Below are 18,003 nucleotides of genomic sequence, written 5' to 3'. Positions count from 1 at the left end.
TTTAATGCGCGTGAGCTAGAATTCGTTATTCGCAATTTACTTTACCAGGGTTACCAACCGTCGTAAATTTAGACAACAGTTCGCCGCCGTGTATCCAATCTCAAAAAATTTGACAGCTGTCGTTGCTGAACACAACCGCTGGTGAGAACTGTCAACATTTTTCAGGTCAAGTTCACGACGGTTGGTCGACCTGACAAACAACTGCTCGCGCATGCGCATTAAATTTTAACAGATGACGGACCGTTTAGTCGTTAGAAATTCACTCTGTATATGTATACGTGTGCGGATGATAGTAATACCTAAAATGATCGTGAAAGAAAAACGCTGTGGGGTAAATTTTTGAAAAGTTAAACCTGCGCAATTTTAAGGACATTGATTCGATAAACTCGATACTTTTTATCAATTTTACCGCGAAATGATCTGCGAAAACAGTGAAACAGATTCTTTCTTATTCAGTTGTAGTCAATTCGGTATCGCCATTTGTTGATCACAATCAGTATTGGTGCAGAAATTTTGAAGGATTGAAAATTGACGGTGTTAACATGATAAAAGCAAAGTGTTTCAATGAATTTTTAGAAAATAATTTACTGATTGAAACGAGTCATTGTAAAGTGGAATAGAAGCAATGTTTCTAGATTTTGAAGAATTTTGAAAAGATTTAAAAGTATTTTCTATTCTGGTATTTTTTAAAATATCTTTGTAGATTACGAATATAATAATTCAAAAAATATCTAATGACACGGCCGTTTCTACTAAAACAAAAATCATTCAAAAACTAAGGAGTTTGTTTCTAAGGTCATCGCGAAACAGTGCTTACAAGTTTCTCTCGAGCCAATTATTAAGAAGACACGTCAGTGAAACTCCAGACTTTTTCGATTTGCTTAGAATTTGGACTTATAATAAAAATCCATAAAACAAGTGGTTTTCACTCGGCTTCAATCGGTATAATTACGTTCCATACATGTCCAGATATTGTTCAAAATAACGTCAGAAAGTGATGTTTTTCGAAAAGCTCCTTGCGTTACAATTCTCGTCGTACAAAATCTGGAAAAATTCCACAGCTGTTGGAGATGTTTAGGGGACAAAAGTTACCGTTGAATTTGCTATCCGAAAACTTACCACCTACAAAGTGTCTCAATTGTAAACTTGATGAATTTTGCGCATTTGACGTAAAAAAAAAAAAAAAAAAAAACAGCGAAGACGAAGGGAAACAAACATCAGAGGCCTGACTGATCCATTTTACGGACAGTCCGAAGCCTGGATGAGTCATTTTATCAGCTCTGCGTTACTGATTGTAAGCTATCACACCCAGTAAAGGATGTTGAATATCAAAGCTCGGTTCTGAGATTGGTTAATCTGTAAGTGAGTCAAAGGCTGATGAGCTATGGACGTTATTTGACACGGGAAAGGTGGCTCCCAGTGGTTGGTAACCCTGGCAGCTACAATCGAGCGAATAGTTCGAAGAAATTCCGTGGTAAGCGCGCTTGTGTCGAACAATAAGCTCCGGAAGAAGCCAGAGAATAATAGCTGCTTTTACAAATCGTTGACGAAAAGAGAAGCCTGTTTTGTCCTCACCGAGACAATTTATGTAATATGGGATGTCGCTGGTAAATGCCGACATAGAACTTGCCGCGAGCTTTAGCTTTTTGCGAGGTGAAAAAATTCGAATGTTGATATCCTACCGAGAGAAAGGACGTTTCTGGTCTCATTACGAAAGGCGATCTACGTTATGCGATGAATTTTTTCTTTTTTTTTTCAAGTTCGAGAAGGACTAAAATACGTTTACTGTTTCAGTTCAGGAAATCAAGGGGTTGACATTTTTTATTCGACAAAATCAATTCAACTAGTGTTCTGATGAAAAGAAAAATGAAATGAGAGTTTTTTGCTGTTAATTTTGACATCATCTTCGGGAAATATACACATGTGTCGCTTTCTTGAACGAGTTTTGTTTTCTTCTTGTATTGCAGTTGTCAAACGACTTTTCTCTCATTCGTTTTCTTTACTCCCCTTACAGCATAGCGTAAAATGCATGCCTCCTACTTTTTTACGAAACCCCGGAAGAATTGGGTAAAAATTGAACGGTACTAAGCCGAAAAATATATAAAAAATGAATTTGCATAAGGAAGATAATAAAAGTCCGTAGCAGGTCGTAAGTCCCGAGTACAATGGGGTTGGGGGGGGGGGAAGATCAAGACCTTTTTGACTTTCAGCGGAAAGGAAGCTTTGCTCGTCACAAAAGCTCGTTGCTCCGGCCGCTTCACTCGTTGGACCCACGATGAAAGTTCTAAAACCTCTTGTTCCGCGTCTTTTGTCTTTCATGTTTTGTTTCGGGTCACCCTTGCCGACCCTTAACGGAAACGTCGCGTCAATATTGCATCGTTTTCTCCTTGAAAATCCCCAGCCCTTAAACCCTCGACCTGCATCAACGGTTTGCAAAGCCAAGTAAAACGTCCAAAAAAATGGTTGCCATGCAAATGTTCCTTACCCTTAGCTTCGGCCCAAGTCTCAGACGTCACATTTCGTCTTGCACTGCAGACTCTCCCTGATTTCCCGCTCTCGCATTCCTGAGGGTGGGACGTTCATAAAAATCTGTAATATGGGTAGGCGATTGTTTCGATTTTGGGAAATGAAAATAAATCTGAATCATTTCACGTTTGAATATACGTTTTTGTTTATTTTAATTTCCATTTTCAACGCAATTGACATGACTGTTTTGTATACGATGTGAAGAGTTTATTGATCGTCCATAGATTTTGCACTTATTCTCATGCAGCATTCGCAATTATTACATACGTGTGATCACGTCTTCTCCGATAAATATTTACCAACAACAATTCGAATAATATCTGAATTCGATAAAAGTTATTTGATTTTTGATAAAACTACATGTTGCATAGATTTTCGTGTCACTGATAACGAATATGAGCTTAAGATTCGAAAATGCAAAATGGCGGATCCAATATGGCGGACGTAAAGTGAAAAAGTTATTTGGTTTCGATAAATCGTAGTATGGATGGCTTCTAAGGCTGCTGATCGGTGTTCAAATTTTCATAGTAGGTTAGCAGAAAATCTTTTTTTGTTTACATGTGCTACTTTTGCAATAAATAAATAAATAAATTAATTTGGTACATGTTTGTTCTTTTTTTCTTAGACGTGGAAATATTTCAGAGATCGTGTGAAACCTAAAAACTCGGCGGTTGATATCAAAAAAGTAGTTTATTAAATAAAAAACTGGTAAAAAGGTGGGAAAAAGGGTTAAACGCGGAAACAAGAAGCCTCGCCGCCTGCGGATAGGCAACCGAAGTTACAATTTGCGTCTTTGTAACGAAATTGTAACGCTCAGTTGCCTATCTGCAGGCTCCGAAGTGGCTTTTTTAAGCCCGGTATCTATGAAAAGTATATAAAACACGCCTCTTTGAATTTGAATGACAATTAAGTTGAGTCAGTTTGCGGTTGAGAGTAATTATCCCCAAGTTTGAACAGCGCTCAAGTATAAATACACGCTCTTGATTGGAGACAATAACATCCGATCTCCTTCTCCGACCCGTAATCCGGATTAGAGATTGTAAATACTGTAGAGATTTCTGTTCTCGTTCTTCTTTGTTATGACTGAAACGGTGAGTAGCTAGTAGAGCTCATTCAATCACTGGCTGTTGGGTTGATCGGATGGATCCGTCTGAAGCTGGGAGTGGAATAAATCTGTCAACAAAAGTAGATTTAAACCGAATTCGGTACGAATCGTTACGTTAGAATAGAAATAGTAATAAGCTGGATACGGTATTTCCATTCGTGATATTATACACGTAGTAATTACGTAATGAAATTTCTACTAGAATTAAAATATGGCGGATTTATTTAAATTTGATAATATGAATGTAAAAATTTCACCTTTTCATCAACGCTATGACCTGAGAATCGTGTATTACAGAAATGAAACTGACCCAGTAATTCACGAATTGTTGAAATAATTTTCGCTCTCGACGTTGTTTGTTGCAGGAAACGTTTTCGTCATTGCGGCGATTCTCCTCGAACGAAATCTCCAAAGCGTTGCGAATTACTTGATTCTCTCCCTCGCAGTTGCCGATCTTCTGGTTGCCTGCCTCGTCATGCCTTTGGGTAAGTTGGGCCCCTCAACGCAGTCCCGATTCACTCGAACGAAACCGAATATCAACTAAACGGTATTAAAATTGTACGCGATCCTTTTTTCACGGTATTGCACCGGTGCAAAGTAAATAATCAGATAGAATAAATTGATCCTACCAGAGTACGTTCGATAGATATTATAAACTACGTAGTGGACGATAGCGTTACGTATTAGTGCCGAAGATTAAAACCTGCTCCGAACGAATCCACGCCGCGATACGTGTTATAAATTTTTCTCCGTAATTCCAACATTGTACGAATATTTCGCGTGCAGAGTTTAACCGGCAAAAAAACTTCGATTTTCAACAAACGCGACGGATATCCGCGCCGGTGGGTTCAAACCCCTGGATCACGGATTTCGCTGCGATCGGTTTAAAACGCATTGTACTTGTATAACGTAGGTATACACGTATTTATAATATAACATATGCACGTACGTACATGGTGTACGATTATATGCCCGCAGACGGAGGGATTTAGAGACTTGAATTTATTTTTCTCCTCTTCGTCGGCGATGTTTCGCCAGGGTTGTTTTAGTGCAGAATTGTTGACAGGAGCCGTGTACGAGGTATCACACGAGTGGGCACTTGGCCCGGAACTATGCGACATGTGGACCAGCAGCGACGTCTTATGCTGCACTGCCTCGATCTTACATCTCGTCGCTATCGCCTTGGACAGGTTAGTGGACGCTTTTTTATTTAATCGTTGCGTTCGAGCCGATTGCATGAGAGTCGAATAAACTATACAAGTTAATTGGTGGGAGATCAGACAACTCGCGATTTATTGGGTATACACTGGAATTTAGAAAATCATCCCAAAAACTATAATACAGCGACGTATTATATCCACAAGACGCGTCTTTTAGTCAATATCAAATCTAAGTAATCAAATTTTTAATATTCAAGATGGCGGATGCAATATAGCGGACGAGAATTTTGAATTTGGTCGAATCTGGTTGAAAAAAAAACTCGATGCTGGGATCTTCGGGGTCGCTGATTGGATTCGACGTACTGAATTTTCGAATTCTGATTTCAAATTCGTAATCAGCGACCCCACAAACCAATTGTCAAATTTTTTTTCTCTGGATTCGATCGAATTTGAAATTTTCGTCGGCCATATTGAATATTTTGAACATCCCATTTCAGATTCGTAATCAGCAACTCGAAAAACATAGTTTACGTGTTCTCGGAAGTGAATTATTCCTTCAATTATCGCGATTTTTTTCAATCAATTTCTTTCTAACGATAATAATTATACATTCTGTCGTAATAATTATATTCTAGCATTGAAAATCTAACATCATACTATCAGAAATAGCAGAAAACATTAAAAAAATATGCTGAAAAATCTTCTGAAGAAACAAAAAATGGATAAAAAATAGGTGGTAATAATACTTAGCACTATGACTCAAAGGGTTAAGGTATTCCTTCTTAATCACTCGTAAATTAGACTGGCTCTTGATAAAAATAAGTCGTAATCAATTAATAGGCCTATATAGCGACAAGCTGGAATAAAAAATTTCTCATGAATTGTGTTGCTGAACTCAACTCCTAAAAATAGAGATTGCGACATTCGGTGGCTCTCTGTTTTTATCGCTGTTACTTCAGAATTTTTCACACGTGTAGGACAGTTTGTATCAGAAATCTAAAATCATTCAGTACATAAATTATTAGACACCTAGAAGTGTGGCCAGTACATCATCTCCATAAAGTGTTGTATAAATTTAACGATTTTTAAAGTCGTAACGTTTGGATAAATGTTCGACAACTTGGCTTCAAATTCAGTAAATTGTCAAATATTCGGGGACGTTCAAGGAATAGGTACCTCAAGTAGTTTGAAAGTGTTCGAAAGTGTGAAAGGTGATTAAATTCACAACCATCTTTTGGATAGTCGTTGGATAGTTGTCCGGATAAGTCACCAAGAAATGCATAGAACAAGTAAAAATTTCAAAGCATCCGAAATCTGACTATCAGAAGACACCGGATGTCGAAAACATCTTTAAAGCATTCCTTGAAAACGTGCGTCGTCCATTGAAGAACATGGATATTAAAGTTCCGAAGGTCGGATGTCGGCTCGTTTCTTTCTTTCTTTCTTTCTTTCTTTCTTTCTCTTCTTCCGCATCTTCATTCCTCTACAATCTATTGTGCGTTACAATTGTGACGTTGCAACGTCGGTGTTTCTTTCCAGTTGTTTGATCGGTTCGTTGAACGGTTTTCCGAAACGCCGATACTCGAGCCATCCAATAGCCACAACTCGCCCCTTGGAATGCCTTCTTTTATTACAACCTCGCGTGTATACCCACTTCACCTCTTTCTCACATTGTCCGTCACAAAGCAACTCGGCGCGCAATCGACGAATGGATTCGTAATATGACGGGTAACCTGCGGACGCTTCCAACCGCACTTCAATTACCGTCAATCAGCCCGATTCTCACCCTCGTCCTTGTCCTCATCCTTGCCGACGAATCCCCGGCAACCGTTGCCATTATCTGTTTCCGACCAGACAGACAGACAGACAGACCGAAAATCTGTCGAGGATTCGAACCTTATTCTCGGTGACGACGGTACCAGACTCTTATTTACCTATCCACACAAATTTAAGAGTCATTTCTGTCACGACGTCCCGAACAATTCCGAATGAGACATTTCAGGGTTCGTTACTATCTTCGAACGACGAAACTCTTTATTACGTTTTACGGAAAAATGATTTATTTATCGTGTCATCTCTACGCGGACTTCGTTCGATGACCGTTCGGCAAAGATTCGACACCTTGTAGACATCGGTCTTGTAAGTTTTTGTTCTACGAGACTTGTTCATCTTTCCGAAACCAATTCGCAATCGTTACTCACCATCGATGGATAGGTTTTCAATTTTCTTAGACCAATTTATGGTATCGTTTTCTCAGTAAGTTGGTTCGTTGCATTTCTGACGTATTTCCATGATAATCGTTGAAATATAGACGTTGAGGTAATTTATATACAGCCAAATAGACAGCGCTGATCCAATCTTCGTTCTTATTCGCCCGGATGAACCGTCGGAGTATCAGAAAATTAAAGTTTGCTTATCGAAAACTCGGAGCCTATTGTAGTTGCCCGGACAGAAAAGATCAATGAATCTTATGCAGCGGTGGGCTTGGATCTAAGCCTTAGGATTAACCTGAACATGCTCCGTTCGGAAGAAGAAGAAGAAGAAGAAGAGAAAAGGAAAAGAAAACACAGCACGTAGAAGAATAAGAGGAAAAAGAAAATTGGAGAGGTCCTGAAAGACTACAACAATGGACTTAGAGAGTCAGGCGTGCTGGATAGACTGGCTCAGTTTTCTCTGGCGGATGAAAAACCCTCGGATACATTTCAAGGTAACCAACACCTTGAGGACTGTTTCGACCTACGCTGGGGGGAAGTGTTGAAACAAAAACGTGATAAAGCAAAGATTTATTAACCATTTCTTATAAAACGAATCATTGAAGCCATATTCAACACTGCTAAGTGAAAAAAGTCAAACTAAATCAAATGAAGAAAAAAGGTATCGCGGATTTCACGATTCGAAGCGGCTTAATTTATTTATACTGTGAGAAATTGATGATTTATTATTATTTTTTTTTTTTTTTCAGTATTAAGAACCAAATCTCTAAATCTTTGAACGCCTTAGAGTTAAAAAATCGGTACGAAATCCGGACACTGTTTATATTTGGCCCACTGGAGATAGAAAAAGGGTAATAAATTGTTTGGAAATTCCGTCAAATTATGGATCAAACGATGAAGAATGTTTTTCAAAGTTTTTTTTTGTAACAGTTGACGGTGAAAAGGATGAGGCAAGTTTGGAAGATTTGAAACTTTTACATTGATGCGCAAAAAGAAGCGTATATCAATAGCTTCCAAACGACAGCTGGGTCCATTTTGAGTTAAATACAAAAAAGTTTTATCTTCAATCAAAAAAAATTCATAAAAAGTGTAAGATTTTTCAAAAACGCAGTACTAGAGAAAAATCGATTTTTGTGCGTTTTTCATTGAAACGCTTACCTAAGACCCTCAGAAGAAAATTGTAAAGTTCAGAAAAAAGCACATTTTGAAGAACAGATTTTTTCCTTCTTATAACTTTTTTTCCAAATGCATACTGAGAATGTTTCATTTGTTACAGCTGTAACTAGAAAAATTCAGTAAAACAGATATCGTTAAAAAAAACTTTGAATATTGTTGAAAGTACTACTAAATATTTTCATTTTCTACCTAGAACTATATTTTTCGATCGTGGTAAAAAATGTAAATAGTTTTAGTGATTTCTCTCAGCGTACGGTTTTCAAGTTGTAAAATATGAGATCCATGATACCTCCTCCTAAACGGCAGGTTGAAAAAATGTGAAAAAATTAGGCAACGTATGTTTAGGTGAGCAAAAGTGGGAAATAAATCGGCGACGAATTCGGTGAGGGTCAAATCTTGTTCACGTTCACTTTGACTACCCCGTATATACGTACAACTACAAAGCGTATTCGCATCTATAGCTGGAAAATTGTTTTGTAAACGGATAAATACGCATACATATAACAAGTATACGTATGCGGTACATGAAGGAACGTGAAATGGAACACCTTGCCACGTGTGCAGCGATTGTTGACAATGGAGCGAACTCTGAAACTATTCTCAGCGCGTACCTAATGCACCGCACACATCCTTAGGTTCACGTGTACGTATTCAGGCCTACGTATATACCCGCATGATCGATAATTATGCACTTTAGAATTTCACTTTAGCTCGCGGCATGCATGCAGCGCATTGCGCACAATGCATATCGCTTTCAGTGCAATATCGTGCACGCCGATCCCGATATTCATGCATTCCACCAAGTTGCACCGCGCACCGTATATCGATATGTTTTAGTCAAACACTAGCTGCAAGTTTGCGATTGTTATTCTTCCGTGTCTAAAACCTTCATCGAAGGTGGCAAGGTTCTGTTATTTCACGCAAGAGTAATGCGTTTGGAATTTTCATTCCCGCAGGATGAAGTGCGGTTCTTCCTTTTTTCGTGACACTTTGGTATTACAAACGTGAATTGTTGCAACGCGGAATGCAGCGGCGTTTAATTCTGTAAAAAAAGTCGTTTTCTATCGGCTAATCAATTTTTTATTAAAAATTATGGACACTCGGGTGGATAAGCGAGACAATTTAATGGTACGGTTGTAAATGTAGAATATACGGCTCTGTGATTGAATATTGAAGAAGATTTATAACCTTCGACTATAAAACGGTGGTAATTATTTCACCTTTCGTGATACGTTGTACATATCTTGTCTAATTTGATGCAATGTTGTTACTTTTACGTTTACTACCAGGATCAGAGTTTACGGTGACTTGAAAGATTGGTGAAAATACTTGGGTGCAGTTTTGAGGGAAATGAATTTGCGCAAGACCTATGAATTAATAATCATACGACCTGACGAACAATTAAACACATACAAATTGGGAATTCCATGTGATCCGAATCGACGTCTACCGCTTAACATTTTTGATTTTGTTCAAATATTTTTCTACAATTGTTCCAACTCCATAAAACGGCACTCTGAATTTTTTTAGACTTTTTATTAACTGATTTTTTCAAAGGACCTTTTTCAAAATTATCGACAAATTGTCAAAAACTGCAATTTCTTTTCCAAACATTTCTAGACCAGTTTCATTGCGAATTTGATATAAAAATTGAATTTGATAAATAATAACGGCAAACATCGCTTCGCAATGAAACCGGTCTAGAAATATTTTAAGCAAAAAATAGAAGTCTTGAGAAATTTTCAAGAATTTTCAGGCCGTTGAAACAATGTTTTAGTCGGGCAAAAAAATTCAAAGTGCTGAAAAAAGTGGAAAAAGTTGTATCATTGTGGGCCCGGTTTTGAAATGATTGAAATAGAAAATACAGTCTGAGAATTTGTTGAGAATTTTTCAAAAGTTTTCTTTCAAAATAACTTAAAATATTTATAAGCAATTGAGCAGTTGAATAAAAAATCTGAAGAGATGTAGGATATTGTTTGTTAGTTGGGACAATTGCAGAAAAATTTTTAAACAAAATCAGAAATTGTTAGGATCGGACGTCGGTCGAGTTCCCATGGAATTCTCCGTGTATAAATTTATTGTCGGTTTCTGTAGAGTCGAAAAAAAATATTTAATTTTTTTTCATTCCTGCAACCAACTGTTTTCATTCTTCAACAGTTGTTACACGCGTAGAAACGAGCAATTATCCATGAATGTATAAACTGAGCCGAATGATGGTTAATTCATACGGGCGTTAAAGTGACAAAGTCGTATTTTAGGCTGAAACTGCTTTGTTTTTCGAATCCGACGACGTGAAAGCATCGGGCTGATTACAAGACTCGAGGCAGAGAGGCTTATCAATATAGGCTGTAAATTTGTACGGGTAATTAAACCGGCTCGCGACAGAGCAACACTCCCTCCCTTTCCTTTTTCCCTGCCGGGCAGTTAATTTTAACGGCAAAAATACCTTACACTGAGAAGCCTGTGCTGAGTTCCCTTTTTAAGCGAGTCGCAAAACGACCTGAGAAAACAATACCAGGTACACGCGATTCGCCCTGCTGGTGCAGAAGGGATTTAGAAAAGAGCCGTGTTAAGATCGCCTCGTAATAAAGTCCTTCCTAGGTTCATAAATTATAATTAACTACCGGCTACTTATTTCCATCCCCTCTCACAGCTGTTGTGAACTTTTTACCAACCCAAGGAACTAGCTTTCGAAAACCTCGCGCGCCTGCCTCACTGTCGGAACGTAATTTATTGAGGCGTTCGGAGGTTTTTTTTTTTTTTTAAATTTCCTGTCTCTGTGCGTGACAATTATCTCCTTAATATTGAGCTTCGTTGTTCATTATTCTGCAACACATTTTTACAATGAACAAAAAAAAAAAAAGGTTTCAAAGTTATATTGTAACGTTTTCACCGACTTTGAATCGTTTCGTCGGCTGTTCTCGACGATGTGATTAAACGTCGTTATTTATAAAATATATAACCTTCCAATTTATCAGACTTTGAGAAAAAAATAATTTCTTATTTCTACGCATAACACCAGTTTTGACTTTGTTCGATCATTTTTCATACCTACAGTTGCGACTCGTGAGAAAGAAGTGAAAAAATTGAATACCGTGTAGGAGAAATTTTTTTTTTCTACCCTCTTTTTGTTCAACCCGATATTTTATTCCCGATTTCGTAAAGACGTCATATCGCTTTTTCAAAGAGTTTGGGAATATCGTGCACGAATCGAGAAAACGAAAGGGTGAAAAAGGTTTCGAGAAAAATGCGGAAGGCTCGAGTACAATGCAAAAGTATACATTGAGGATGTAGAACGCAAGGCCGTAACTGCAGCGGGCGGAAGTCTGCCGGCATTTGAATATACGCAGTTATGATTTTGACAGGCGTATATAAAGTGCTTTCGTACGTAGGAAGCGGCACGACGCGTTGCCTCGAGAAGCTTATAAGCTCACGGTGCGCGCACACGGAGCAATTCGACGTATCCTGTGTGCAATAATTCCAGAGATGAATGTATAAGTTCGGAGGAATGGAAGGTGCCTCGGTCCTTCTCCCAGGAAATCTTTGGGAATACGCGGTACGAGGGATGAAATGGAAACACAATATCCGGTCTGTCATTCATGCCTCGGCATTGCACCGCGAAACATCGAAGAAACGAACACTGGCCGCACTTTAATATCGTCGAGGAGATTGCGCCGGATGTTGGAATAACGTCGAGCGGATCACGATGCGTACCTACGATGAGAATGGTGCACCACCACGATGCACTTTCGCAAACGTAAAACTCCGGCGATTCTTCCACCATTCTCATCGGATCGCGAAGCGTGCAGTTTGAAATTTCTCAGACATTCGAATCGTACGTTAATTCCGAGTTTCGATACGCTTCAGAGGTGGATCAAAAGTTGGTTGGTTAAAATTCGAAAAGGTTTCGAGACACGATTTGTACGATAACATCGAGGTTTATAAACGGTTGAAGTAAAGAATGTTAAATAAAGTTGAACTTTATACGATGTCACCTTAAACTCTTGAGTTACACATCGTTGTGCTGAATCAACTTTAATGACAAGACAGCATTCTCTGGTTTTCAGAGATCGCTGATTACGAATCTGAAATCAGATTTCAGAAATTCAAAATGACGGAAGAAACTTTCAAATTTGATCGAATTTGGTCAAAAAATTCTATGCGGGAGTTTTCGAGGTCGCTGATTGGATTCGCGTCACATAAAATTTTCAAAATCTGATTTCAGATTCGTAATCAGCGACCCCAAAAACTCACAATGTATGCAAAACGTGTATACGAGTTCGGGGGTAACTTTTTCGGAAATGAATTAATCCTTCAATTTGCACGATTTTCTTCAATCATCTTGTTTCTAACAATGATAATTTACATCATATCGCAATAATGACTTTCGAGTATTGAATAACTATTAGTATACTATGAAAAAAATAGCAATAAACCGCAAAGAAATATGTTGCAAAATTCTCTAAATATCCAAAAATTGGATCTAAGTGAAAGGGTTCAACTGAAAGAGGAAATTGTTGATTTAAAAGTTTGAAGGTTTTTTTTCCGGAACAACTTACGTCAGTTACAAATAAGCTTCGCACTTTATGGTTGAAGAGCGTCAGAGTTATAATAATCGGTAACCCTTTCTGCAAATTTTTTTACGAAAATACAATCTTATGCGAACTGTTAAACGCTGTAGCGTATTTTTATAGCGCATGTATGAAAACTTGAGTATTCCTGCAGGTATATTGGATTTTCGATTCGGGTATACGATGTGGAAAAAGTTGAATGAAACGAATAAAAAAATAGATGAGAGCTTTCCGAAGTAGCGAACATCCGCAAGCCGTTTTACACCACAGAAGCAATTTCATATTTCCAATGCTTCTTCTCCCAGCCGACGATGAGAGAAATTTTTGCTATAGCTAAATTTTCGCCCGGATAAAATCCAATAACTTTTCAACTTGGATACCGGATCCATAAATATATGTATTTCGTACACATGCATCTTATGCAACTCTGGACGCGTGGTGATAAGGTCAGTGAATCGGATGTCTAGGAGATGTTTTCCATTCCCTCGTTTCTCAAAAGCTGGATGCGACGATTTTATCGATGCTGTAGCAGCTGCGAACAGTTTCAGGCTATACAGTTTTTATTCGGTTGATTCTCAGTACATAGGAAAGTATTAATCAATCTTATCCGTGACGTTGCATATTTTATGAGTTAGTAGAGGAACTAGAAAAAAAAAAACGACTGTCAAGCTGATTAATTTCTCGAGTTGTAAACGTTGGAAAAATTTCGTATTACCACCTTTAAAAAAAATTTACAATCCACGGTGATCGTTTTAAAATCTGTCCTGTAACGAAATTCTTTTCTTCAGTATTCTGAAAATTTCGTATTAACAGAAATCAAAGATTCAAAGGTTAGAAAATTTTGAATCGAACTATAAAATAATTTCAACTGTATCAAACCTAATGAAATCATATGTAAAGCACGAAATTCATTTTTTTTCTTTTCTTCTGCGCCAAAAACTTTTTCAAAAATGCCAAATATTTCGTTGTAGTCGGTTTTGCATAAAGCGAAAAACCAATCCGATATTATTTTCGTAGTTTCGCTAAAATTCTTGATAATTTGTCGTGAATTTGAAAAAAAAAATGTAAAACTCTTTAAGAATTTGAGATCGATTATTATTTGTAACCCAAGAGTGAGCTGATGAATAAATAATTGATAGAGGTTAACAATACAGATACGCTATCATTGTCTAAAAATGTTCAACAAAATTAATTACGAAAATGTGAAAATTGATGGAATTGGCATGAAACGTCGCTTGCACAATTCTCGGGTAATATTCCTTCGAAGTATAAATTTTCGGTACATATCTCAATGTCTGAAGCAGAAAATCCGCTCGCGGAATGACAAATGATGTGATTTAAAAAATATCACATCTCGTAACGAATCCGACAATCAGCGTGGCTGCAGCGTAACTTTAATTGGGTTCATTCCAACGATACGGTTTTGCGAACGCGGTAAAATTCCGGGTAAAATTTCCCCGCCCCCCGAGAAATTATACACGTCGAGATTTATACAACGAGCCAACGCGGAGATCTCGGTGAATTAATTGCGCCCACGGATCGCGTACACGTATCGTTTTGCGATAAAACTACCCTGCATGTATACCAACGTATATTATATGCGGTGCACGATGCTCGGCTAAGTTCGTTTCCTATTTCCAAGCGTCTGTGCATTCACGTTTACGTACGAAACCGGTGTAACAGAAGCACGGGCGATGAGGAATACGGGGAAAACGGTCCAGTCGGGTGAAAATTCATTCCTTTTTCATGTTGTTCGCCAACCCCTTTCTCCTCCCTTTCCACTCGTTTATCTGCCTGGTATCGTGCAGCGCAACCGCGATGCGAGTTCGGTACGGAAGACTCGTCAATACGACCGAGAACTGCAACATTTCCGATTTCACTTTGTTCGGCACGATCCTAACCGTTCTACTTATCGTTGCAAAGAAGAAGAAATGAATAAGTAAGGGAAAAATCGTCGAAAATTCGCTTCGTCACTTACGTGTTCGTTTTTCGTGTCACTCTTCTTCGTCATGCGTGAAAAAACTTGGGAATTTTATAAATTCTAGTTCGGTAGTGCGACCGATGATCGTTTGGATCTGTTGGTATAGTACCTTTATCTCAAAATATATCGACAGCCAAAGTTCGTCCATAGATTTTTGTCCATATGTTGAGAGTACGAAGCGAATGATTTCGCTCCGTTGAAAAAAAAATATTCCTCCGACGAAGAGCGAATTGACTTTAACTGAAATTTGACTTGGACTGTAATGTCTGCTTAAGGTAGGATATCGCGACAGCGAATTGCACCTCTAACAGGCCGTTGCACCCTGCGACTCGAAGATCTACGTACCCCATTAATTTTCCTATTCCATTTCACTTACCCCCGAGCTGAGATAAGACGCTCTCTCGAAACTTCGGATTGAGCGCTTTCTAACACGCATGCAATGTGCCTGCCGAGAACCACGCGAACTGATAAATTACCTGCATATTCGGCGCGACAACGAGTCTGCATTTTCTTCACGACGTCACGACGCCGTCGTCGCATTACGGAAGCGCACTCGGTTTCAGGAACTTCCAAGTATAGGGTGCGGAAAAATTACCGACAGCGAGATGACGAGCGAGGTGAAGATCATTGCGGTGACGAGACGGTCTTCCAAGTCATGATCGTGATTCCGTGTACCGAGGGCTCAATCGATCATAATTTTCGTGTATACCCGATTCCAAGATCTCAAGATTTTATAAGATTTTAAAGGATTTCAAAAGACTTCACAGATTTTATAAAATTTCTAATGATTTCAGAAGATTTTAAACGATTTCAAAGGATTTCAACTTCAAAATATTTCACAGATTTCACAAAATTTCTAACGATTTCAGAAGATTTCAAATGATTTCAAAAGATTTCACGGATTTCAGAGGATTTCAAGGATTTCAAAATATTTTATAGGTTTCATATGGTTTCAAAGAATTTCAAAGATTCCATACAATTTATAATGATTTCAATAAATTCAAATAGTTTCAAAGGATTTCAAAAAATTTCACAAGGTTACTAATGAAATTTCAAAGATTGAAAAAGATTTTAAAGATTTAATAAAACTTACAACGATTTCAAGGATTTCAAAAAATTTCAAAAGATTTCAATTGATTTGATATGACCTCAAGGGATTTTGAAAAATGTCAAAGATTGTACAAAATTTTTAATGGTATTTCAAAAGTTTCCAAACATTCACGTACCGCTGTACACCAAATTTCACAAGCGATTAACCACTCGATTTATAACAATTCAATCGTGAAAAAATTCAGTTGTTAATGACCTTGACAAACGGTTGCAGTTCACCAAGTTACACAATCAAGCGAAGAAGAAATGTCTTTCGGAAATGTCACCGTCTTGTTCGGAGTAAAGTTTTTCACAGTAATTAAAAGATTTAGCCAATCAAAACTTGTCTCAGCTGTTACAACGAGTTTTGAAACTGCAGCGCATCAAGTTTGTTTCCAACTTATAACAATTAGACGATTCCGCCATCATGTACCTATACTCTTGCCTTGAGACTGCAGCTGCAATGAGACGATGAAACGTCAGCTTGAATATCTCTGCACTTGGTTGGCAAATTTAATCCGTTGTTATTAATCAGCTAAAGAAGTTATCCTGTAGTTTCCAGACCTCGCAGTTATCCGCGCAGAGAAATTTTTTATTAAGGCTACTATTATACTCATACTATCAATTATTCTCATTTTATACCATAATAATCGCAAAATACAGTCCCGAGTGAAAAATGTAAATGAACTATCGTGACGATATCTGGAAAAATGTTATCAACTGGACACAATTAATAGATTTAATCTTTCTGTTAACCAGAAGGTAAAGTATCGACAAATATAATCGCATCAAAAAGTTACATGCTTGTAAAATATTTTCTTGTAATTAGAACGATATATTTCTAACGACATTTTAACGATAATCATTGCACTGAAATCTCTTGGTACCTAGAAATTTTTCTGGCCAAAATTTGACGCATTGTCGGAGTGTTAAAAATTTTTCTGTGAAACTTCCTACATTTTATTGGAAGTTTTATTCGGATACGGAACAGCGAATTCACCATAAATGTACCGTTTAATCAATATACGACACAATTTAGTAAATTAACATTACTTTTGTTGTGTCGTTTCCTATAAATTTTAGAAAACTCAAAAATTGTCATTGCAAGTTTAAGACAAGTACGCAGTAAGTTACGTCATTCCACCGAATTTGCAAATCAACAACCTTTCGTACGGGATATGGGTGGAAAATTCACAATCATTTTTATCAGCGCAATGAAAAACTGAGCCATCAGCTGAGCGTGTAAAATGATCTTTACGAATGGAAGGAAGAATAAGACTGGAAATGTAACCGTAATTACAATGACGAGAGGGTTGAAGTGGTTTTTAAAAGTTTCACAGCCGAGGGAAGCAACGCGTGAGAATATTCATAATTCCTCCGTATTATAAAATGCGTGTATTAAATACCGAAACTCGGGGCACGGCTAAACTATGTATAGGTAATATCTCGGTGAAGAATGCTCGCGCTACCGAAGCACGAGGTAGAAACTGTCCTCGAGAGAGCTATTCCTTGTTTCGTTGCATTGTTGGGAGCGTAAAAAAGAAAAAAAGATGAACAGGACCCGGGAGACGGTCGTGCGCGGAGGACGAGATGAACGCTCTCCGGATATCTTACAGGTACTACCTTTGAGTTACTTGATTACGAGAAGGTTCAAGTTTCTGAGAAAAAACGTGCGATCCGAATTTCGGGGCGGGGCTGAAGTTACGAATTTGAAGAGTTACGAAAGCGCCTAATTACGAATGATTTGGCGACGAAACTTGAAGCGGAGAAATCAAACTTTGAAGATACAACAAAGTTTCGAATCGTCGAAACTTCAAGTTACGATAGAGCAAAGTTCCGAAATATAAAGTTTCGATGGAGTGAAATTCCGAAAGTTAATATATACTCACACAGCGGGTGGGGGTACGAAATCAGAAAAACCGAAAATCGGAATGGCCAGAATTCCGAATTTAACAAATACGAATAACAAACATGAGAGAACAGATACTATTAGAAATTTTAAGTCCCGAATAGTGCCCGATAAGAAGCTACAGCTTACCTAAAATGTATTTATAGTAGAGGGCTATATTATCCGAATCCACTTACTTCAGAAAACGTTAATGCAAGAATTCAGAGATGCAGAATTTAATAACGTATAGAGTCAATATTCCAGAGAATAAATTTGTAGAAAGTTTGATATCCT

General features: G+C 37.9%; 1 protein-coding gene across 3 annotated transcripts in view; it reads left to right on the top strand.

Moving 5' to 3' along the window:
* LOC124211912 (5-hydroxytryptamine receptor-like) overlaps positions 1-18,003 on the top strand; it is a 182,591-nt gene that overhangs the window by 144,306 nt on the left and 20,282 nt on the right. For 2 of the 3 annotated variants that reach the window (XM_046611443.2, XM_046611444.2), the window contains exons 4-5: positions 3,997-4,116; positions 4,698-4,821. In XM_046611443.2, the coding sequence (XP_046467399.1) occupies positions 3,997-4,116; positions 4,698-4,821 (244 nt within the window). The remainder of the gene's footprint in view (positions 1-3,996; positions 4,117-4,697; positions 4,822-18,003) is intronic. The other variant, XM_046611446.2, reaches the window with a different exon arrangement.

This window comes from Neodiprion pinetum, chromosome 2, assembly GCF_021155775.2.
Source record: "Neodiprion pinetum isolate iyNeoPine1 chromosome 2, iyNeoPine1.2, whole genome shotgun sequence".
Lineage (NCBI taxonomy): Eukaryota > Metazoa > Arthropoda > Insecta > Hymenoptera > Diprionidae > Neodiprion > Neodiprion pinetum.
The sequence above is the reverse complement of the archived record's forward strand: the minus strand, read 5'-3'. Positions and strand labels throughout refer to the sequence as shown.